The 24,319-nt window shown below is 42.0% G+C and overlaps 1 protein-coding gene across 3 annotated transcripts; it reads left to right on the top strand.

The window, feature by feature from the left end:
• The first annotated feature begins 1,473 nt into the window (after positions 1–1,473).
• ago4 (argonaute RISC component 4) lies at positions 1,474–24,117 on the top strand. Of its 3 annotated transcripts, none has more exons than XM_058046509.2 (19): positions 1,474–1,672; positions 7,848–8,019; positions 8,852–8,972; positions 9,217–9,398; positions 9,492–9,628; positions 9,959–10,093; positions 10,208–10,295; positions 10,392–10,539; positions 10,631–10,750; positions 11,741–11,869; positions 15,128–15,261; positions 15,382–15,566; positions 15,647–15,806; positions 17,178–17,349; positions 17,508–17,651; positions 17,748–17,882; positions 19,869–19,970; positions 20,183–20,382; positions 20,530–24,117. In XM_058046509.2, the coding sequence occupies exons 1-19, from the start codon at positions 1,654–1,656 to the stop codon at positions 20,636–20,638; spliced, it is 2,592 nt and encodes an 863-aa protein (XP_057902492.1). In that variant the 5' UTR covers positions 1,474–1,653; the 3' UTR covers positions 20,639–24,117. The 3 variants fall into 3 exon arrangements, with proteins under 3 accessions (XP_057902492.1, XP_057902491.1, XP_057902490.1); XM_058046508.2 differs by having other exon boundaries at positions 15,113–15,261; XM_058046507.2 differs by having other exon boundaries at positions 11,741–11,902.
• Positions 24,118–24,319: the final 202 nt, after the last annotated feature.

Below are 24,319 nucleotides of genomic sequence, written 5' to 3'. Positions count from 1 at the left end.
TGATTATTTGTATGTACTGTTCGGGCGGGCGGAACTGAGGCATGTAAAAGTGGCATTTTGTTTATCGCATGCCATGATGTTAATAACCAACGTACATAAAAGATAGCAATGACAATAGAAAACACTGTATAGGAAAACACTGTTATATTACATTAATTCACATGTTTGAAAATGAGATTTAGTTCTTGGATAGGTTCAGTTGAATATGTCCAGCAGCAGTGATGATAAAGTACTTCACGGTAACAGGTATTCCATGGATTTTAAGAGGTTCTTGAACTCAATTTCAGGCTCATGACACAAAAAAAACCGGCAACAACAAAATGAAAGCACCCACTGATTAAAATTTGTTTTGTCTTGCTGCTGCCACACATAAATAAACAACTGTGAAACAGGAGTGAAATGAAGTTGGCGATTTTGACAGATTTTGACACGCCTTCCAGTTTCCGGAACCGACGCCATGTTGGCTGTGACGTCACGACCAGAACACGTTCCGGGAACCAGATTCAAACACATGCAGCCATGAACAAAGCCAAGAAATCACAACAACATAATAACATTCACTGATTTTGTCTTGTGATAACAATGATATAACAGACACAAAACATGGCCACAACTTTGTTTTTTGGACTATATATATATATATATATATATATATAGTTTTTATGTGTGTGTGTGTGTGTGTGTGTGTGTGTGAACAAACTTACTTGAGTGTTGCAGAGAACTAACCATAAGAACTTGGAATGCACTATAGTGATGGAGACTGTCTGATTTAGGCTTCACTCCCTCCTCCTCCTCCAGATCTGGACAATTTAGAAAAAAGAAACATATTTCAATGTTCAAGCACACATTTAACACAGGAAATATTCCTTTCAATGTTATTTTTCACAGCGGAAATAAGATTAACATGTGTTTTGGTGTCATGAGCACTATAGAAAACGTTTTGAAAAAATATTATTGTAGTCCTTAATGGTAATGGTTTTATTTAATAAGACATACTTAGAAGTTACATTAAAAAAATACGTTTATACTTGCACAATTCAACGTGTCCAAAAAGGAAGAAGCAGATCTCTTATTGAGGCCCACCACTTCTCAATGTCTCAGCAAGATAAGCGTTTGTTCACAACCTCTGTTTGAACTTGACATTTGTTTTGACCATTTTCTAAACATTATTGAGGAGTTGTTGTTTTATGTGTGATTTTAGCTGTTTGAAAATTGGTGAATGTTAATATTTGGGATTAATAAAGCATATGTAGCTATCTATATATCGATATTCCTCTGCTTTTTAAATAATTTGGATCGGGGCCACGTATGGCATGTAAAGATGACAATCTCTGTTGGAATTTATATTAATTATAGATTTTCTGTTAGCATTTAGTGGCGTTATAAAAGTTTTATTAGCGCTCAATTCTTTCACGCATGCGCACAACGAGGCTGAGGGCTTCTCACTTAGCACATGCGCAGTTACAAAATCCCCAGTGCCAGAAGCGACAGTATCAGTAGTTCAGGTCAGCCAGCCCAGTCAGCAGCACTCGGCGCTGTCTTTTATTCCTTTTTCTTAAATTAGCCACTTTAAGCTTCGCGATACCGCCCCCAATTTCAGCGTCGGTACGGAGCCGCCAGGCCGGGACAGAGACGGAGAGAGAGGCCTCGGCAATGGAAGCGCTCGGACCCGGTAAGGAAGCAGACAAATGAGAGGGGGGATCTGAGAGAGCGTGAGCCGCGCATGCGACTCGTGTGCTCAGGTGTGCCACTTCACTGGGGGCCGCGGCTGCAGTGAGGCCTCGACGGGCTGACGACCAAACACACCGAGGCCCACCCCATGTGTCTCGTAGCGTGACAATATTATTATATTATATTTACGTCGAATCTGCGTGAATTGTGTGTGTGTCTTGTGTGTTATGCGGGTACGTCCGTGTGCTTTTATTTATGTGAGGCACGCACGGCTCGTCGTGTCGGAGCTGGTATTGTGTGAGTGGGGATTTAACTAGGACCTTCCTTTCTCCCTCCCTCCCTTCCTTCCTCCCTTCCTTCCGCGTCGTAGTGTGTTTACGTTGTTAATACACCGCACGTTTTTTTCTATTTCAGTCAAAACGACGACATTTTAGCCTGGTGACACTCCGGAATCGTGTCGCTATTTTTGCGAACTGTGCCACATGTTTACACACCCAAACGCTTTCGTTTTTAACGATCGCCATCAGGGGACGGTGCGTCTCCGTCCAGGATTGCTGATACAGAGAAGAAAAATGAATGCCAGAATGGAGATCTGAAAGTGACTTCGTAGTGATTCATCATCGTTTGTGTTATTGCGACTCTGCTTGGCCAGCAGCCATGCGCATGTGAGGACACAGCGGGGAAAGGATGGATGGATGGATGGCTGGATGGAAGGCGCTTTTTAGCCATCACGGTGGCAGGCATGTTCGGTATTACTCATCTTCTATATGATAACAAAGCCACTTCCCGGCAGTGCAGTCATCTTAGGGAAGCTTGCACCCACAAAATTACGGTTTTTACACAAACAGAAACACCCTTCCTTTTCTTGATTTCATAACAATTAGGTGCTTTGAATGAGCTTGTATCACAATTTTCTACAAAAACACCACGTTTACAGGCACTAAAAGGAAAAAACAAATCAGAAATATTGCCTGAATTGGGTAAGTGGATCATATTCCGAGGAATGGATCAACACTCGTAGACTGTGCGATTGGAAACCAGATCCCTCTTGCATGTATACACTTTGATCGATCGATCGGGCTTTCTCGGCATGTGCCAGACTCGCCAACATTAAATTCACAGGAGAAGATGACAAACCAAAGGCTGTTTACTTCAGGGCTGTTCAGATGTTTTCCATAGAGGACCGCTCACAGAAAAAATGAAGGATGCGACATAGGAGACATAGGGGCCACTTTGACACATTTTGTGCATGGAAGATGCTAAACCCAAGCTAGTGTAGATCAAAATATGCTAAGCAAATTGCACAAAACAACATTGTAGTGTTGTGTTCAAGGTGACAAAGCAAATTAGTGTAATATATAATAATAAACATAGACAGGCGGTGATTTCCAGTTGTTTTTAATGCTAACATGCTGCTATCTAGCGTGTGTGTGATTAAAAATACTAAACAGAGTGTAGTGTATTAATAAGTATGGAAAAACTAGTCTGAATAGGACATCTATATTCTAAGACAATGATAATAGGTCTTCTTTCATGGATGACAAAATAAATGTAAAATTATTCACGTTTGAGAGGCTGAAATGTGATATTTACTGTTTTTCTTCTAGAGATGCAGTGCGGTATCTTGTTTACTACTGTAAATACTGTAAATACCCAGTGCACTACTGACAGAAATATGGTTCAGGTTTGACACTGGTATAGCAGTGGGACATTTTACATTAATACATAAATTATATTTTTTGTAGCAAATATTTGCACTGCTCTTGTATTGGATCTCAGTGGGGTTTTGCAAATGTGACTTGTAGATAAAGTGTGTGGTTATGTAGTTGGTGTCAGGAAGTGACACTGACGCAAGCTTGCAAGAGTGGGCTCGTCCTGCACTTTCACTATCTGGGATTTCACCAGTTACTGGAAAACACTAATGGTTATTTTCATAGTACTTCTGCGAACTGAGGGCTAAATTAAGAAAAATAATAATTCAGGTCAAACTATTTAACCCACATTGGGGAAATTCCACAGTTGCAGTGTAAAAAATTACACAGAGGAATGAAAGAATGCAGGAAATAATCCAATAAATCAATCATAACACACATATTACACTTAAAAAAACCTATATACCGATTATTTACAATTGTATCATCAGTGGTTATGAGTGAACACACAAAGCCTCAATGCAAACAGCTGAAGCGTTTCAACAGTCCAGTGCAGTTCCTTAATCCAAGTATTTACAGGTGTGGGCGTCCGTACACTGCCCGCTCAGTCTGTGAGTCATCAGGCCCAGCCATCATCCTTATGCTCGGTACATCCCAACTACCCTACTGTGTTATAACACTGTAGTTACCAGGGACATTTGACATGATTATAGACTTTTTACCGCGACAATAAGGAAATACTAGACAAAAAGTCTTCATCGCTGTAAAGTGGCCATTAGAAGATTCCACCATGTCACCTTGTTACCTGGCTCTCCCTGTTCCGCCTACTCACTCCATAATGGAAACACTAACCAGATTACGTCTTGCTGGAAATATGAGTTTTGTCTGTGTTGATCTTCAATTCATAGACATCAGGAAGACTTTCCCTTTCCATTGTCTAATTTGGTATGCACAGAGAAAAAATTATTTTCTTTTATGGTAATGCATGGACCCATACACTCTAAGTGTAGCAGTGTGACAGCAGACGAAGCAATACATAGGTGCAAAGCTTTTTTTTAAAGGATAACGATAATCCCAAACAAAGAAATATGTAGTGTTTGTAGTAAAATGTCACTATTTATCACAATAGCACTGAGTGACTGTTCCAAATTATTTGTCATTGTTGAATATTTAGTGGCGGCACGGCAGTCTAGTGGTTAGCGCGCAGACCTCACAGCTACGAGACCAGGGTTCAATTCCACCCTCGGCCATCTCTGTGTGGAGTTTGCATGTTCTCCCCGTGCATGCGTGGGTTTTCTCCGGGTACTCCGGTTTCCTCCAACATTTCCAAAAACATGCTAGGTTAATTGGCGACTCTAAATTGTCCATAGGTATGAATGTGAGTGTGAATGGTTGTTTGTCTATATGTGGCCTGGCGACCAGTCCAGGGTGTACCCCGCCTCTCGCCCGAAGGCAGCTGGGATAGACTCCATCACCCCCCGCGACCCTCGTGAGGAAAAAGCGGTAGAAAATGAATGAATTAATATTTAGTGCTCTGTGCTTCATACAGCAGCGCTTTAAAGGTACAATGTCTATGCTACAGTCAGTACGTGTTGTGGAAATGACTGCAGTACAATACAGGACAGGGCATTCTAGCATTCTAGCCACTTAGTGGCACTATGTGAAATTTTTCCCTTTTTAAGGGAAAAATAAGTGGCACTGATCAAATGGCAGTTAATTGAGGCATGGCGTCTATTAGTGCAGAGAGATATATGATTAATTGTGAAGAACATTTACACTGAGATACTGATATTGACAGAGAGAAGCATACAGTATGCGGTGACCACAAAGGTATTAATACAGCATGCAAGGGTTCCTGTATACACAGCTGGCATGCAATGTTCAAAGTCATAATGCACTGTACATATACAGTAGAACCTATCCTATGCCCCGGTTTTGGTTTTTGATGCAAATTGTGGTTTTTGTACGGCCAAACATTGCACCTGACAGACTAGTCCCGTGTGCCTGCGTATTCTGTGGAAGCATCCAGGCGTTAGTGGCTGAGTCTACTGTTAAGAATGCACAGTGGTTCTATTAGAGCCGGGTAACTATAGACCAGGGGTCTCAAACTCAATTTACTTAGGGGCCACTGGAGCTCGGGTCTGGGTGAGACTGGGCTGCATCAGGTTCCCCCCCCCCAAAAAACGCTTTTATTAAAAACAAAAAAATTAAAAAAAACTTCGCTTTGGTTCCAATTTTCTACAAGAAAAGCTCTGATAAAACATTCCACTGTTCTCACTTTTTATTTTTCTACACAAAATAAGATGAAAAATAAATAAACAAATCAAGAATAAAGAAAATCAATCAATCAGTAATAAATAAATAAATATAATAATAATAATAAAACGGCAAATAATAAAAACTTAAGAAACCACATATAGTTGGTGGGTAGACAAATTATTTTTTTTCAGATTAAAATTAACAAAGCGTTATTAGAGCCCTGTAGACATGACAAAACACGACTATAGTCACATTTATACTAGCCTTCAAGTTATTTCCTTTAAACTTAAATAGCCAAAAACTTACCACTTCCACACGGATAGGGAGGATAACTATTAACAGTTATTTAACCTTTAACATGAACATTAATCAAACGTAATAATTTTTTCTGGGTACATGATACCATACAGCATCCATATCAAACTTGCGCGGGCCGCACTAACATTAAAGTTTCATATCAAGGCGGGGCCTCAAACTAGTGTCCTGCGGGCCACATTTGGTCCGCGGGCCGCATGTTTGAGACCTCTGCTCTAGACAGATTCCAGCTAGGGAAACTTTTAATAATCTTTATTATGTATGTATGCACACAGAACGATGAATACCTCGGTATCTGTCTTCTTTCTCCCTTCTCTGTAGCACAGATGCGTTCAATTGCATTGTATATTTGAAAAAATAAATGAATCCAGAATTTTGATAAAGAGGGTAAGAAATAACTATTGAATTCAATACATAAGTACCAAAATGGCGTCTGTGTTCCAATAGAATAGCGACATAAAGGTTCCTAGTTAATGCAGGTTGCAGGGGGGGGCACATAACAGAAAGCGAGCCGCACCACTGTGTGTCATGATGATTGTACCTGCTGCTGAAGTTTCCAATAAAGTTCAAATAAGTAAAGGTAAATTAGTAATAGACTAGCACTGAGGCAGTGCTTAATTGACAAGACCCGTTGCATTACACGCAGACAGGAAGGATTACTCACAAGTTGACATTCACACAAAGCTAACAATAGGAAGGCAGCAATCAAACTACTGCTACTACGATGGAGGAGTGGTAATAGAGAGAAAGGGGCTAGGGGGACATTTGGGGCCCACGCTTGATAGGGGCATGCAGGCAAATGTGTTTTTGGAGAAGCAATGGGGGCCCCCCGATTGTCTGTGCTTTTCGCGCCTCACTTGCTAACTGGAGCGTGTGGCTGCATGGAGTTCAGCAGGACCCCCACGGTCCTTTTTTTCGCTGTCAGTTGACAAAAGCATCCAGCAGTCTCCCCAACATCCTTCAATACCACCTACGCTGATGACGACGGTGCGTGTGTATCCGTAGCCAATGACTAATCCTATACAAAGCAGGCAGGTACAATTTTTAGACAATACTACCAATGAAAATTCCATCATCCTAACATTTCAATGTAAATAAGTATTGATTAGAGATAAATGAGTCGGTATCTGGAGGAGGTAGCTCTAATTTAGATGACTGCAGCATCCATTTTTGAAAAATTAGCTTTCACCCTACCCTAATTCTGCACTGGAATAAAACAAAGATCGGGGGCATGTTGTTGAAGATCACACAATATAGGGCAGCATCTCTTTTTTTTTTTTTTTTTTGGCACAGTGCCGGCATAATGATGTAACGAGGGGGGTCCCACTAAAAGCAGTATTCCCCACTCCCTACAAAAGGATGACTCCGTGCTTCAAAAACTGCAAACTATGCATCAGTACAGCCTTATTTAGAAAATATGTATAGGTGACTAATTATTGTATACATAGTGAAATGAGAGGTCTTGCACTATAGGTACCAAGTGTAACGGTAATCCCAGGCACGGCGCGGCACCCCCTCCATATGGCCCTGCTGCTGTCTGTCTGTCTGAGAGGAGCTTGGGCTTTGTCTCAATGTTTGGGGTGGACGCCCTTCTATGTCTGGGGTGGAGCTGGGGGTGGGAAGGATAATTGGGGGGTCATTGTTTATTCAGCCTTTGGTTGACCCATGTGGGTCAGGGGCCAAAGTTGTGGATCAATCAGGGTGTGTGTGTGTTTCGGTTCATTCATGCAGGTGACACTGATGAAACTGTCAACATGCCTGACATTGAACCTCAGATAAATGAGACTATTTGTGTGCGTCCTTTGATAATGCTTGTGATAATCCATTCACTTTATTACATTGTGATGTGTCAACATATCATTGAGACAATGAGACAATTCTGTTGTCCCAAGAGTAGTCAATATTCGACTAAGTGGGAATTGATCACACTTTTCCTCCTACTCTTTCCAGGCCCTCCTGCCCCTACGTCTCTGTTCCAGCCTCCGCGGCGTCCCGGCCTTGGCACGGTGGGGAAACCCATCCGGCTCCTTGCCAACCACTTCCAAGTGCAGATTCCCAAGATTGATGTCTATCACTATGATATCGACATCAAGCCTGAGAAACGGCCGCGGAGGGTCAACAGGTACATCTCCCCAAACTCATCGCATTTAATGATCTAATGCAGGGGGTCTCAAACTCAATTTACTTGGGGGGCCACTGGAGCTAGGGTCTGGGTGAGACTGGGCCGCATCAGGTTTTCAAAAAAAAAACGCATTTATTAAAAACAAAAAAAATTAACAAACTTTGATTTGGTTCCAATTTTCTACAATAAAAGCTCTGATAAAACGTTCCACTGTTCTCAAATATCTTACCTTTTCTACACAAAATAAGATGAAAAATAAATAAACAAATCAAGAATAAAGAAAATCAATCAATAATAAATAAATATCATAATAATAATAATAAAAAAAACTTAAGAAACCACATATAGTTGGTGGGTAGACAAATTATTTTTTTCAGATTAAAATTAACAAAGCATTATTAGAGCCCTGTAGACATGACAAAACACGACTATAGTCACATTTATACTCTTTTTATTTACAACATATTGCGCAACTGCAGGGTCTTGAGACACATGCTAACTCGCAAACTAGAGAGCTAGAGACCTAAACGGTAGCCTTCAAGTTATTTCCTTTAAACTTAAATAGCCAAAAATGTACCACTTCCACATGGATAGGGAGGATAACTATTAACAGTTATTTAACCTTTAACATGAACATTAATCAAACGTAATATTTTTTTCTGGGTGCATGATACCATACAGCATCCATATCAAACTTGCATGGGCCGCACTAACATTAAACTTTCATATCAAGGCGGGGGCCTCAAACTAGTGTCCTGCGGGCCACATTTGGTCTACGGGCTGCGTGTTTGAGACCCCTGATCTAATGTTTGTTTATTTTCCGGTCTTCCAGAGAGGTGGTGGACACCATGGTGCGGCACTTCAAGATGCAGATCTTTGGAGACCGACAGCCTGGTTATGATGGGAAGAGGAACATGTACACAGCACATCCATTGCCAATAGGGAGAGACAGGGTTTGTATCTCAATCTTGATGTATTTTTTGTTATTACAAAGCACATCTTACCTATCAGCAATGATGCACGGTTAATTCATAGGCGCGTGTTCTACTGAATGACCTTCTTGTTTGTCAATTCATTCAAAAAATCTTTCACTGTCTGTGCCCTTTTGGTATTTATTACCTGTCTCGCCACAACAACCACTCAATTTCCCTCTACTATCTTTCCCATTCACCCTCGCTTCTTCTCTATGATTGCTAGGTGGATCTGGAGGTGACCCTACCTGGCGAAGGGAAAGATCAGACGTTCAAGGTGTCTTTGCAGTGGGTGTCAGTTGTCAGTCTTCAGATGCTGCTGGAAGCCTTGTCCGGTCACCTGAATGAGGTCCCGGAGGACTCCGTTCAGGCTCTGGATGTCATCACACGCCATCTTCCTTCCATGAGGTCTTTTATTGACTTAATTCTCTGCACCCTCCCTGCAAACAGTTCATTCAAGATGACTCCTGTGTGAGATTTCGTTTGTTTTTACCTACATAGATATACTCCAGTGGGGCGTTCGTTCTTCTCCCCTCCTGAGGGCTATTACCATCCCCTGGGCGGAGGCAGGGAGGTGTGGTTCGGTTTCCATCAGTCCGTCCGTCCTGCCATGTGGAACATGATGCTCAACATTGATGGTAAGGCGGCGCTGCAGCTCCTTGTGGGCGACAGTACGGTAAAAAGTATAAACTACAGTAATAGTACTTTGTTGTCTCACTTAAAGATGTTATAATATTCCATTCAGTTATAACAGTATAATTCCTTTATGCGTACTCGAAGTACTATTTGTACTTTTGTTTAAATAGACTACAAGCTGTGCTGAATTTTTTTCCCTGCCAGTTCCAGAGGAGCCATTGCCCGGCATGTGATAATTCATGCATGAAATTGTTCTGCTCATAGTTATTAATTAATGGGGGGCCGATGAATAACTGTGCTATCTCTCTTCCCTCCCTCTTTCCCGAACATAGTGTCGGCCACTGCTTTCTACCGTGCTCAGCCTGTGATTGAGTTCATGTGCGAGGTGTTAGATATACAGAACATCAATGAACAGACCAAACCTTTGACCGATTCGCAGCGGGTCAAATTCACCAAGGAAATAAGAGGTGGGTGACGTTATAAGTGGCACACTGGTTTTCAACTGGCCAGATCTGACATTTTTGTGAATATTGAATCCTGCGTCATTCTGTAACTCTCTTGTTTCGTCTGTGTTTTGACAGGCTTGAAAGTGGAGGTGACACACTGTGGTCAGATGAAGAGGAAGTATCGGGTGTGCAATGTCACTCGCCGACCAGCCAGCCACCAAACGTACGTGCACGTGTACCTTCTATCACTACGGGGACATTTCATGCTTTGGGAATATTGCACCCAAAAGTTAATCGGCATTGTGGGGTTTGTTCCCAGGTTCCCCTTACAGCTCGAGAACGGCCAGGCCATGGAGTGCACTGTGGCTCAGTATTTTAAGCAGAAGTACAATCTGCAGCTCAAGTATCCACATTTACCCTGTTTACAAGTAGGACAGGAACAGAAGCACACTTATTTGCCATTGGAGGTGAGGAAAAAAAACATGTCTGCTCTTAAACATCCTGAAGTCAATTCAGTATAGTTTTGAGTGACAGCCTTATTACCCCTCACTTCCTTAGGTCTGTAACATAGTCGCAGGCCAACGCTGTATCAAAAAATTGACTGACAACCAGACATCTACCATGATCAAGGCTACAGCTCGCTCTGCCCCCGACCGACAAGAAGAGATCAGCAGACTGGTGAGTGAAGATCTTGATGGCGGCTACTTTGTCAAGTGCTTTATGGGCTAGAATTTCTTCCAAATTGATGTAATTACTCGTTCTCTTTGTCGTCTGTTCGCCTTATCGGTTTTCTGGGTGCTGAGGCAGGTCAAATACAGCACTTGAGATGTCAACATGGTCCAGAAATTGAATTTCTTTCATGCCTGGCCCTGAATGGGCTTTTTAGTGAGGTTATCTTAAGAGCATTATTATGACTACCAAACATGCAAAAAAAATCAGTAATTGCAATTGTTTGTTTGTTTTTTTTTTAAATGGAAGACGTGCTCAAACCTTTTGAAATTGCATGATAGCCCAGGACTGTAATGTTAGCACTGTTGCTCACGGACAAAAAACATGGAGTGCATGGCGTCCTACACACAGCTGCTGATATCTGCTGGAGAAGAGCACACAGTGTCAGCATTGAGAACAGTCCCTTTTTTAAAATATAAAATCTGTGGGAGGGCGGCACGGCGATCTAGTGGTTAGCGTGCCGACCTCACAGCTAGGAGACCAGGGTTCAATTCCACCCTCTGCCATCTCTGTGTGGAGTTTGCATGTTCTCCCCCGTGCATGTGTGGGTTTTCTCCGGGTACTCCGGTTTCCTCCCACATTCCAAAAAACATGCTAGGTTAGGTCCATAGGTATGAATGTGAGTGTGAATGGTTGTTTGTCTATATGTGCCCTGTGATTGGGTGGCGACCAGTCCAGGGTGTACACCGCCTCTCGCCCGAAGACAGCTGGGATAGGCTCCAGCAACCCCTCGTGAGGAAAAGCGGGAGAAAATGAATGAATGAAGATCTGTGGGAAGTTTTTTTTGGGTCACCTGTCATTGAGGGGTGATGGTGGGTCCCCCAGACAAACCAGTTGAGAACCACTGAATTAGAGCATACCTGGTGGGATACATTGTTCTCACCTTGATAGCACGTTTCTCTTCTTATGTTGTTGTAATCTTCTCTCCATCTTACCCAGGTCAAAAGCAACAGCATGGTCGGGGGCCCGGACCCGTATCTGAAAGAATTTGGCATTGTGGTTCACAATGACATGACCGAGGTTACAGGGCGAGTGCTCCCAGCGCCCATGCTGCAGTATGGGGGCCGGGTGAGTACAGACACAGGGAGGGACTGTGGCAGGGTGAGTACCGGGCAGGGGTTGCACTCTGGGGTCACCGGCACAGGGTGGGGGGGTCATCAGACTGAATGTTGAACCACAGGGCTTTTCTCTTCCAGGTTTACAGGGGGGTAGTCTTATCAAGTCATCCATTGCATTAATGGTTGCATTGGCACTCGTTATTGTTAATGAATTAAACAACAGCATGCCAACAATTTCTAACTAGCACTGCTCTTTGTATTAACTAGACCTGTACGACCTGGAACTAGCCCCAAGTGGAAATCCTGTGGTGCAGCTCAGCAGTCTGTGTGCAGTCATTGTTAATACTCCCCTTCTTTGTTGACACAGCATTTGTGTACGTACAATTCTAACAGACAGTATAGATATACAGTACGCTACATATTTCGGGAAGGAGGGAGAGACAGATGAATGTCTAATCACAGAAGACTGCTGATTCGCCCACTGAATCTCAATTCAGCCATTTGGAAAATTGGAGGATTGATTGCTAAAAAACTGCTGTAAATGTTTTTGTGCTGACCCATGTGGAAAATTGTATGACTGGGTCATTTGCATCCGCTGTAGCCTGGATCCATATTTTAAAAACACCATTATTCTCACTCTGTTTTCTGGTTGGAGAGGCTGAATAGGGGTTCAAGGATCGTGAATGTGTTGTCACTGGGATGTCGACAAGACTTGTAGTTGAGTGTCCAGCCATAAAAAAATTTTTCAAGCCAATGGAGTAGCAACTTTGGCTTTCTGACAGGAAACGCAACACCCATGCACTTGTGCTTGACACATGAAGAAATCCTTATCTGTTTGTATTAGTGTTTTTTTTGACAAATTTCCCATTTTAGTTCTGCACTCCACGTGCAGTTCTTCACATTTGTTTGATTGCCCTCAAAGCTCAGCGCAGCTCAATAAAACAGTTGGCCATTTGCCACCTGGGACGGCAAGTCTAATCGGCTTCCAGTGAAATACCTTTAAATGTAGACTGTTTAAAGCCTTTCCCATTTCTATCCTCACTCTGAATGAATGAATGAATGAAATACATGCGGCTTCATTGTAAAAGTGCATGTGAATGTTTGCTGATATGCTGTCTTGGAGCACACAACAATGCTCAGGCGTGGATGGGAAAGGTTTTTTTGTGTGTAACATGCTCTGTGATTTACATTACCGACCTAATCCTGAACTGAAATCCCCTGTGTGTGCCATTAAGTTTAAATCAGCCAATTACAATCTATCCATTACATATAATTTGCTACCACATGACCCAATTATTTGCTTAGAAGACTAGTACGCTGCTAATAGTCTTTGGTAAAGCTTGTTAATTGAATAAAAAGCTTCTCTTTTGGATTTCTATGTAAAAGCCACACTTGATTTAGGAGCACTGAATTTTTCAGCACTGAAGTTTTCTTGAACTGTATGTCAGGGGAGTCCAAATTGCAGAAAAAATAGATTTTGGGGGGCCACTTTGATACATTTTGTGCATTAAAGATGCTCAAACCAATCCGAAGTTGGTCAATATAGTAACTCAAGCATTGTTTACAATTGCACGCACTTTATCTTCGCAGTGTTACGCAATTTTACGTACCAATGAAGCGGTGGTGACAATGCATACCCATGCAGGAACAATGCATGTCACTGCGCCAGACGTAAACACTACTTGACAAGGTGTAAATAAGTCGTGCAGGAGTGTGGTCATTTCATGCCAATTTGCCATGGCAAATTGTGGGACAATGCGGTAGCAAATTGCGTGCAAAGGCTTAAGCTATCTGAACACAACTGGCATCTTACCTTTTGTGTTATGGGTTGCAAAGCAAATTCATGTATTTTCTAATAATATGTCTATAATTAAGTCATTGTATTTTTTTTTACAATGTGGTGTAGGCCAATTTAAAAAAAAAAAAATAAAAAAAATATGGCCCCTTGGCTGCACTTTGGACACCCGGATGCATGCCCTGATTCTTACAGTGTGCCGAGCAACCATGTTTGAATTTGCTGACTTCCCATTTCTGTGCATAAAAATAAAATAATGTGCAGTGGATCCCCGCATGTCAATCAAAAAATATTCACAATTGTGGGAAGACCCGCCAATTTGTGTTTTTTCCTTTCGAAGATATTTAGATATAATTCAACTGAATTTTGTAATAATTTATAAATGTGATAAATATTAGCATAATTCATTCATTCATTCATTTTCTACCGCTTTTTCCTCACGAGGGTCACGGGTAGTGCTGGAGCCTATCCCAGCTGTCTTCGGGCGAGAGGCGGGGTACACCCTGGACTGGTCGCCAGCCAATCACAGGGCACATATAGACAAACAACCATTCACACTCACATTCATACCTATGGACAATTTGGAGTGGCCAATTAACCTAGCATGTTTTTGGAATGTGGGAGGAAACCGGAGTAGCATAATACATATTTGCATAATAATACAGATTCCAGTACATGTTGTGAGGTTTTTATTGGCTGAGTACTTTTGGTTGTTTACTATTTATTGTTTACAATAATAATATCACAATAGTCATTATAATGAACGTCATAACACAAACTACTGCAGTGGCCAAACTCCAACTACTGTATAACTCAACTCTGAATCCCTGACATCACGTTCTGCTTACACGTCCTGAAGACATTTATCGAAAGTTTTAATTATTCCTTAAATGATTTAGTTTCTCTGATTATAGCTAATATATTGTAAAATATGAGTGTAAAGGTGACTATAGGGATGTTATTTTATATAACGAGGGCTCTGATAAATATAAATGTATTAATATTGAATCCTACTTTGCGCAAATTCACTCACCGCGGTCAGGTCTGGAATTTATACTCGCTGACTGTAACAAAGGGCGTGACAATTACTGTCTACAACCACAAGAGGGCGCTCTCTGCTTGTGACAGTGATTGTGGAATGAAATCGGTAGGGAGTTGAACTTTCTGTTATTGGTATTGAAATGTCTAAATAAATGCAACTTTGTGCATTTTTTGACAAGTGCCACTACTGCAGATTGATGTATAGTCTGGATAATACAGTACTCGTGTTTATCCATTTGCCAGTAGTCTTGGAACAGCGGGGATCTACTGCATCCATAATTTTGCAAACAGTCAAGGTCACGATTTGCCAAACTGTAAAAATGTAACCTGTACATCTTGTTGCCATTTCTGATTAAGTGTAGACATCTTGTGTACTGTATTGGCTCCTCTAACCGGGGGGGTTGACTAAGAGTGTAGGGACTCTCTCCGCAGAATAAAACTGTGGCCACGCCCAATCAGGGCGTGTGGGACATGAGAGGCAAGCAGTTCTATGCCGGAATTGAGATCAAGGTCTGGGCTGTGGCCTGCTTCGCTCCACAAAAGCAGTGCAGAGAGGACCTGCTCAAGTGAGTCGGAGCAATTTTGCTTAGAACTAATAGTTAAAGATGCATTTAGTACCTTTTTTAATGCACACTTGCAGGCTCTTCTACATTGTTTGCTAATGAGATTGGATTTTTTTTGGCTAGGAGCTTCACTGACCAACTGCGGAAGATCTCAAAGGATGCTGGGATGCCTATTCAGGGCCAGCCCTGTTTTTGTAAATATGCCCAAGGAGCGGACAGTGTGGAGCCCATGTTTAAGCACCTGAAGATGTCTTATGTGGGTCTCCAGCTTATTGTGGTTATCCTGCCTGGCAAAACGCCTGTCTATGGTAAGCGGGTGCAATTTGACATCATATGTCCTGTTGTCTTTGATGGTAATTTGCTGTATTTTTTTCCCCCACACACATAGCCGAGGTAAAGCGAGTGGGAGACACCCTCCTCGGCATGGCCACCCAATGTGTCCAGGTTAAGAACGTAGTCAAGACCTCCCCACAAACTCTCTCCAACCTCTGCCTCAAGATCAATGCCAAGTTAGGAGGCATCAACAACGTCCTGGTTCCTCACCAAAGGTTAGAATACTTTAGAAATCTTATGGTTTTGTCTGTCTTTGGGTTGGATGTCTAGTATGTTTATGCTCTGCAATATGAGGTCACATAGTAAAGGGGACCTATTATGCTTTTTCCCAGTTTTCTGACCTATAAATGTTGTTACAATCTCGTATGCCAGAGTATCATTTGGAAGCAGGCCCTGTAAGACGTTTCGGGTGGCTCTGCACAATGTTTTATAAAGTGTGCAGCGCCATCTTAACACAGACCAGAACTTCCTTATGTGGGCGTAAGCTGCAGGCCTGCCTTCCGTCAGTTTTGTTTGGGTGAGGGAAAGCTAACTTGCCTGAAGAGGCAAGCATCAGACAGGAGTGGTTGGAGTTACTCATTCCCAGCCAGCCAGCAAGCAAAAAATATGGGACCGTTTTGTGAACATGGGTGTAAAGCTGGACTATCCGTCAAACTGTTGCTAAAATTCAACACATTTCCAATGTTACTTGGTCGTGAAGAGTCAGAAGAACATGCTGTAAAGTATAAATTTCAGTGTCCTAACTGTTTTATTTTGTGTACGTAATCAGACAAAATGAGCTCGGCAGCTGTCTGGAAGTCCTTGGGATTGCGACCACACAGTGTGTTACACGGTAACACAGTCGCAGTGTTATGGGGGTGTACCTGGAGGACGTCTCGGGTGGACTAAATGAAACAGACTGTTTGGGCGGGAAGCAGGAAATTTCTGGAAATCAGGAAAGCTTTCTACGGGTTATCGTGTGTAGCTGCTTTATTGGTGCTCACAACTCGATACAAAGGGCTAATAATGAGCATGATAGGTCCACTTTAAAATAAACATGGCACTTTTCTATCACAGTAAAAGAAGCACCATGCGTTTCATGCCAATTTGTGTCAATAATGAAGGGCTGGACAATATTGGTATCTGTAAGAAAGCCAATATCGAGCATCTCTAGATATTGTTGGTTAAAGTAGCATTCATTTTTTGTTTCTTAAATCTCCTTTAGGGCGGCATGGCGGTCTAGTGGTTAGCGCGCAGACCTCACAGCTAGGAGACCAGGGTTCAATTCCACCCTCGGCCATCTCTGTGTGGAGTTTGCATGTTCTCCCCGTGCATGCATGCATTTTCTCCGGGTACTCCGGTTTCCTCCCACATTCCAAAAACATGCTAGGTTAATTGGCGACTCCAAATTGTCCATAGGTATGAATGTGAGTGTGAATGGTTGTTTGTCTATATGTGCCCTGTGATTGGTTGGCGACCAGTCCAGGGTGTACCCCGCCTCTCGCCCGAAGACAGCTGGGATAGGCTCCAGCACCCCCCGCAACCCTCGTGAGGAAAAAGCGGTAGAAAATGAATGAATGAAATCTCCTTTATTCTTTCTCATTCAGGCCCTCCGTGTTCCAGCAGCCTGTCATCTTCCTGGGTGCAGACGTCACACACCCTCCAGCGGGTGATGGGAAGAAGCCATCCATTGCAGCAGTGGTAGGCAGCATGGACGGCCACCCCAGCCGTTATTGCGCTACAGTCCGAGTCCAAACGTCCCGGCAAGACATGTCCCAGGTTTCTATATCTTATTTATTTGAAACATTCTTAAGGAAAGGGGTACTTTTCTGTAATAACGAGAAGCTAGATGAACAAGTACATTGCTTACTTTTCTGTGAAATATTTACATTTAGGTATTCCTGCTCTTCCTAATTGACACATTATGGTCTGTTTAGGAGCAGCTCTTCAGTCAGGAGGTCATTCAAGATCTGACCAACATGGTGCGGGAGCTGCTGATCCAGTTTTACAAGTCCACTCGCTTCAAGCCCACGCGCATTATCTATTATCGCGGTGGCGTGTCTGAGGGCCAGATGAAACAGGTGCCATGTTATATGCATCTATAGGCAATACCGGATATTCCAGTTCAGTGTATTCAGCCTACCTTATTCATTTGTTGGCTTTCTCTTCATTCCTAGGTCGCGTGGCCGGAGCTCATAGCCATCAGGAAGGCGTGCATTAGTTTGGAGGAAGACTACCGACCCGGAATCACCTACATCGTGGTTCAGAAACGTCACCACACCCGTCTTTTCTGCTCCGACAAGGCCGAGAGGGTCTGTATTGCACATTATTCATTTATTTATATACAATATATTATTGCATTTTCCAGGACTATAAGTTGCATCAGCGAAAAATGTGTCATTAAGAGGGGAAATAGTCACACTGGACTTGAAGTTGTAGTTATTTAGAAATGTATTTCACAAAACTAGACATTTAATTTTGAAAGGCTAGTGATTCAACTACACAATAGCACATAGAAGAACAGACTGAATGGGTGTCCTGTATGTTAACTTAACACATTAAGGATTCCAGCTACCACTAAACAAGGACCTGATTTCATTCCACTTCATTAAACCCCTTGATTTCTTCCTCGGTTGTCACAAGCCTACAGTACCCTCTTGTGGCTGTTGACGGTAATGTAACATTTAAAACAGCATTGAATCTCTTGTAGCTGAGGTTCCACTAACAGTCGTACCCTTCTTCTCCAGCACCCTGGAATAGACTTTCCCAAGGAGGCTAAGGAGTGTGATTCCCCCCTATAGTTGGAACACACCCTGACATGATGTGCATGCGTTAATTACTCTATAAATTGTAACGTAATTAATGAATAAATTAGTTACCACTGTTATGTGCTATTTTTGACAGTCCTAATTAGGGATCGACCGATATGTTTTTTTTTGGGTCGATGCCGATACCGGGTCGCGGGGGTGCTGGAGCCTATCCCAGCTGTCTTTGGGCGAGAGGCAGGGTACACCCTGGACTGGTCGCCAGCCAATCACAGGGCACATATAGACAAACAACCATTCACACTCACATTCATACCTATGGACAATTTGGAGTCGCCAATTAACCTAGCATGTTTTTGGAATGTGGGAGGAAACCGGAGTACCCGGAGAAAACCACGCATGCACGGGGAGAACACAGAGAGAACACTCCTCACAGAGATGGAATTGAACCCTGGTCTCCTAGCTGTGAGGTCTGCGCGCTAACCACTAGACTGCCGTGCCGCCCGAATAAATATTCAACCATGTGCAAAACATTTCTGTCGTAGTTTTGCATCGATATGATGACTGTTGCGGGGTCCTTCGCAACACATAGCTGCCCGGCTGATGCCTGTCTGTAAATCATGCAGCGGAAAAATATATCGGCGAACCCACACGCATATCGGCCGATACCGATTCAAGTAAAAAAACGCAAATATCGGCCGGCCAATGTATCGGTCGATCCTTAGTTCTAATTTTTTATATATAAGCCACACCTGACAACAAACCCAGGATCAGCTTTTTGGCGAAGAGAGACAGATATTTTAAAATGTGTATCTGTGAGAGCCATATACATTTTTTTAAACATTGAAATCAATAAAATGTGTGCATTTTTATGTAAGACCAACAGTTTTAGATAATGGGCTCTAATTACGTAGACCAGGCACACTACCCCACGCCAATGGGGTGTGGCCAGCACACTTTCGTGAGCAGCGCAGTGTCTAATAATAAATCAAATACTTGTTGCCATTAATACAACTTCTGCTGCTGCATAGTTTTGCACCGTACTCCGTAGACGTATTTCATTCTTTTGGCCATCTTCGTCAGAAGGCTTGGTTCTGCAGCTTTAGCTATTTGACTAAAGGAGGAAAGTTTACATTTACATGTTTTTTTGACATCTCAATGACCGAGGTAGACTACAGCATTACCCAGTAATAATCAAGTTTTGGTGTTTGACCTGGGAAATATCATCAGGAAAGATAGATATGGTTGGCCGTATTGCAGCAGAATATAGATGGACGAATTAAAATGCATAAGAAAGTTGTTGATTTTGAATATTATTTTTAACAGTCATTTCTGTGATGTTTACTTTAAAATGTTAGCAAAAATAAATTTTTATTGTGGTAAGAAATGCTTGAGAGCCAGATACAGTCATCAAAAGAGCCCTACCTGGCTCCCGAGCCATAGGTTCCCTACCTCTGAGCTAAACTATTGAAACAAAAGAACAACTTTTTGTTTTTTAACATGTTTTTTAAACTTGCCTGTGTTCCTTTCCAGGTTGGGAAGAGTGGTAACGTCCCAGCTGGCACCACTGTGGATAGCACCATTACACATCCGTCCGAGTTTGACTTCTATCTGTGCAGCCATGCTGGGATTCAGGTGTGAGACAGTACTTTTTGTAGATGATTCTCTTAAAGTGAACTTCAGAGTACATTCATTAATGAAAGGCAATTGAAGCAAACGTGTGGTTTGGCAGAAGTCGTTTATAATGCAATGGAATGATTAGCTTCCTTTTGAATTTCATTGCTGTATTATTGATATGCAACCTTTTTAAACTTGATTGAATTTACTTACTTCCACATTTCCTCCAGGGAACCAGTCGTCCGTCCCACTACCACGTCCTGTGGGATGACAACTGTTTCACGGCCGACGAACTGCAGCTCCTCACTTACCAGCTGTGCCACACATACGTCCGCTGCACGCGCTCCGTCTCCATCCCGGCACCGGCTTACTACGCCAGGCTGGTGGCTTTCCGTGCCCGATACCACCTAGTGGACAAAGACCATGACAGGTAAGGAAGCGTGAAGTTGACCCAGTCTGTGTTTATGTCGAAAACGACCAACTCATCAAGTCCTGGTCCACCGGGTTCTTTAGTTCTAGAATTGGCCCATAATGGATAACCGCTAACAACCCAAACCGACCTTGTTTTGTTTTGCAGCGCTGAGGGCAGCCATGTGTCCGGCCAGAGTAACGGTCGCGACCCTCAGGCTTTGGCCAAGGCGGTTCAGATCCACTATGACACCCAGCACACCATGTACTTCGCCTGAACTCGCCAGTTGACACACGTGGACTTCCTCCACATCCTGTCTCTTATCATTTGCCAGTCTCTCTCTCTATCTCTCTCTCTTCTTTTCCTTCTCGTCTCGTCTTTCTTACTGTACTCGCGTTTTCATATTTCCAAAAATCTGCACCAAAGCGGCTCTTTGACGGGGTTTTTTTCCGCCGTGTCCCTGACGTCCGGTCGTAGCTTTTAGAACGGAATAAGCTCTCTTTATCCGGCGTTTTCCCTCGTCTAGCCGCCTTTTTTTTTTTTTTTAAACCAGCAATCGAGCACTGCAAACCGTAGGGGTTTCCAATGCACAGAAGAAAATGAAACCAACCATAACACGCATACTATTAATTGAGCCATTATTTTTTGCGTTTTATTGTTAAATTTTTTTTTTAATTTCTATCTTGAATGTCTGCACTCGTGTTTTTTTTTTTAAACATACACTGAGCAAACGGAGTGTTCTTCTTACGCACCGATTTCGCTCTCCCAGCTAAGCAGGACTCGGATCTACTTTTTACCTCAAAGCCCATCAGGGCAAAAATCTGTCACAAGGTCTTGGGTTTTATTGGGTGGTCGGGAGGGAACTCATATGAAGAGATGGAGGGGGGGGGGCTGACCTTTTGAGAATGATATATATATATAAATATATATATATTATATTTTTTCCTTTTTATGAGCGTGTGTTTTAACCTTTTTCTCCTTCAGTCTTTTACAAAATGAGGTGACCTGGGTGTCCCATACCCATTAATACTTTCCTCCCATCTTTTACGAAAGTGTATACAAGCGAGTGTGTGTGTGTGTGTGATTGCGTGATCTCTGTATATACGTGTACCTTTTTTGTTTGTGCGTGCACGTGCTTTCATGGCAGGCCACTGAATTGTAAAGGGAAATTGAGGAGATAACTGCTGTAAATGCCTCATTTGTTGTTGTTTTTTTTTCTATTCACACATACAGTACATATAAACGTATATATTTACATCTCTAGAGCAGCTTTGAGAGACTTTAAACCGGCCGTGGCTATTTCCAGCAATCCTGGGTCGATTTATGAATTGAAATCGAAAAATCCTTTTTAGTTACACGTTGAAAATAATTAGCGGGTTGGCTTGATGAAATTCTGGTTGTGATGTAGCAGTGAGGTTATTTAAAAGCAGTGTTTGATCTTTATATTTTTAGTAGTATCGTACTGCTGGACATTTGACCTTTTAAGTCATTTCAAGGTCCCACAAACCGGATTAGTTTTCCTTTTCTATCTTATAGGTCTCCTTTTTTTGCAAATACTGGCCAATTCATTGCACTGACCCGGGATGCGAGGCAAGCAACAGAGGGCACTCTCGATCTCTTATTAACCTTTATGCATTTATACATACGAATCAACAAAGCAGATTTGTAAAAATTTTAATATAAAGACGTTTTGTGGTTATCTTAAAAACTGTTGTTTAGAATTTAGTGCTATCGTTGTTGTTGTTGTTGTTGTTATCGTTGTTGTAACTATTGTGATTTTGAGATGTTTTTAAGCGCGAGCCTTTCAGAAGTAGTACGTTTATGGGCTGCCGGTCAGGGGGAGAAGGGTGGAATTTTTTTTTTTGTAGCATCCCAGCTAATGGCGAGAAGACCCCCCCCCTGGATGGATGAAACTCATGCTTCCTTTTTTGTTGGTCCAGGGACGATTGTGGGGGCGTTTGTGTAGCACTCCAGAGTGATACAACAGATCTGCCTGTTTGTGTCACTCTGCTGGTTTTCACCAGACAGATGGAGACAATCAGGGATCGTATTTGTAGTGAAGCTAGAGTGGGCGATTTTTTTTTTTTTTTTTTTTAAAGCGGTCTGCGATAGGGTGATGAGATCAATTTCCTAACCTTTTTTTTTTTTTCTTTTATTACTCTGTGTGTATTTCAAGTATACCCCCCTCTTTAAAAGTCTTTACTATCTAAGTGTTTTTCTTATTGTTATTATGAATTTTTAACACTGGATTGAATGAACAATCACAAAAAAACACTCATAAAATCACTTCTTGCCTCCGGTAGTTGCACAAAGGTTTTTGTTTTTTTTTTTTTTGGATAGACGAGCGTCGGAGGGGAAAATTGTCGACGTTCACGCCTCGTCAGGCGGGCACAGCTCGACGTAAAAAACCCTTTTGTAATAAACCACCCGTAAAGCAGCAGGTTTATTATGAATGAGTTTGAGCGGCTTACCTGTCGAAGGCGTGCGCGTTGGCGTTGTCCACATCACTGCATGCGATAAACGTCTCCATCACGTGCACTCTTGTGTTTTTTTTTTTGTTTTTTTTTAACGAAGCAAAAGTGGTTTCATGTTCATCTGATCTGCAGAATCGAAGCTCCAGTTTGATTTAAAAAACTACATTGTGCTTTTTTTTTTTGCGCAAAGCAATATAACCCAGTTCTACTGTCAAAAATGTGGAAAGACAAAGCTGTAACTCTTAGAATTGTGGTTTATTATTTTTTTTATTAATTGCTCTGCTGTTGTCCCTGTATTTTTTTTTTCATGTGTTTTTAATTTGCTTGTATCAATCAGTGGGGATGTGCATTTGGTGGTATAGTTACGTAGGCTTTTAGGTGATTTTCTTTCTTTGCTCGCCTGCATGCCAGACTATTAACACAAAAAGAAAAAAAGAAAAAGAAAAAAAATTTGGAATCATATTTATAATGATAAAGAAAAAGTATAAAGGTTGTTTTTTTTGGTGTAAATGTTTATCACTTTGTTGGGACTGTTTAGGCTAGCAATATCTGTTATCAATCTCTTTAATGTGTTTTTTAAAGATTCCCACACAAATGTCAGTAATTTTTAGCGTCTGACAAAGAGGTGCGGGGGTGTGGGGGGGTCTGATCTTCAGGTCGTGTTCAAATTCAAAACGAGGTACTTTCTTCGGACACTGACCCGTAGAAGATCAAACCCCAAACCCATCTCCTCCTTGCCAGGCCTCAGTATAAGTGAGCGTCCATATTGTCTCCTTCCTGGTTTCTACCTGTGGGCCAAGCCTCCTTTTTTCTGGTGCAGGGGTCTTTCTCCGGGTCTCTCCTGTCTCACTAAAAAAATCACAAAAGAGTTACCTCTTTAACTAAAGTTATTTCTATCCCAATGGGGAGAGCATGAAATAATTAAAAAAAAAACTTTAAAATTCCTTACACTTTGATATATCACTATCTTAAAAGGAGTTCTTTGAGTATTTTATGAAAATGTCTTTTTTTTGGGGGGGGTCATTTTTTTTTAGCTCTGCTCTACATTTTTTTTTTGTTCTTTAATAGCAATACAAAGGATCGGAAGGCTTCAAATTCAATGAATGGAGCGCCAATTCTTTTTGAGCGGTAGAGGTGGAGCATGTTATAGACCCCGCCCCCTTGCATTGGGCCATTCACATGGTATTGCTATAAGAAATGCTCAAATACATTTTTTGTTTTAGCCTGCAGGGAACTCTTGTGTTAATGTGCAAAGTAATAAATTGGTATTTTATGCCTTTAACATTGATTGCGTCTTTCTATTATGTTTGCCAGTAATGTTAAATTAGACATTTGCCGCTTGCCATATGTCTCTTATGTGTGCTGAATTGGGTAATGCAAGTGTAAAAGTGACTATAGGGGTGTTATTTCATGTCTAGAGGTCTCTAATGACATTTAGAACAGGTTTCAAACAGGTTTTCTATGCCCTTCATAACACCATTAAA

This window comes from Doryrhamphus excisus, linkage group LG7 (genome assembly GCF_037039965.1).
Source record: "Doryrhamphus excisus strain RoL-2023G ecotype Guam linkage group LG7, RoL_Dexc_Guam_v1.1, whole genome shotgun sequence".
Taxonomy (NCBI): Eukaryota; Metazoa; Chordata; class Actinopteri; order Syngnathiformes; family Syngnathidae; genus Doryrhamphus; species Doryrhamphus excisus.
This window is presented reverse-complemented; position numbering and strand designations above follow the sequence as displayed.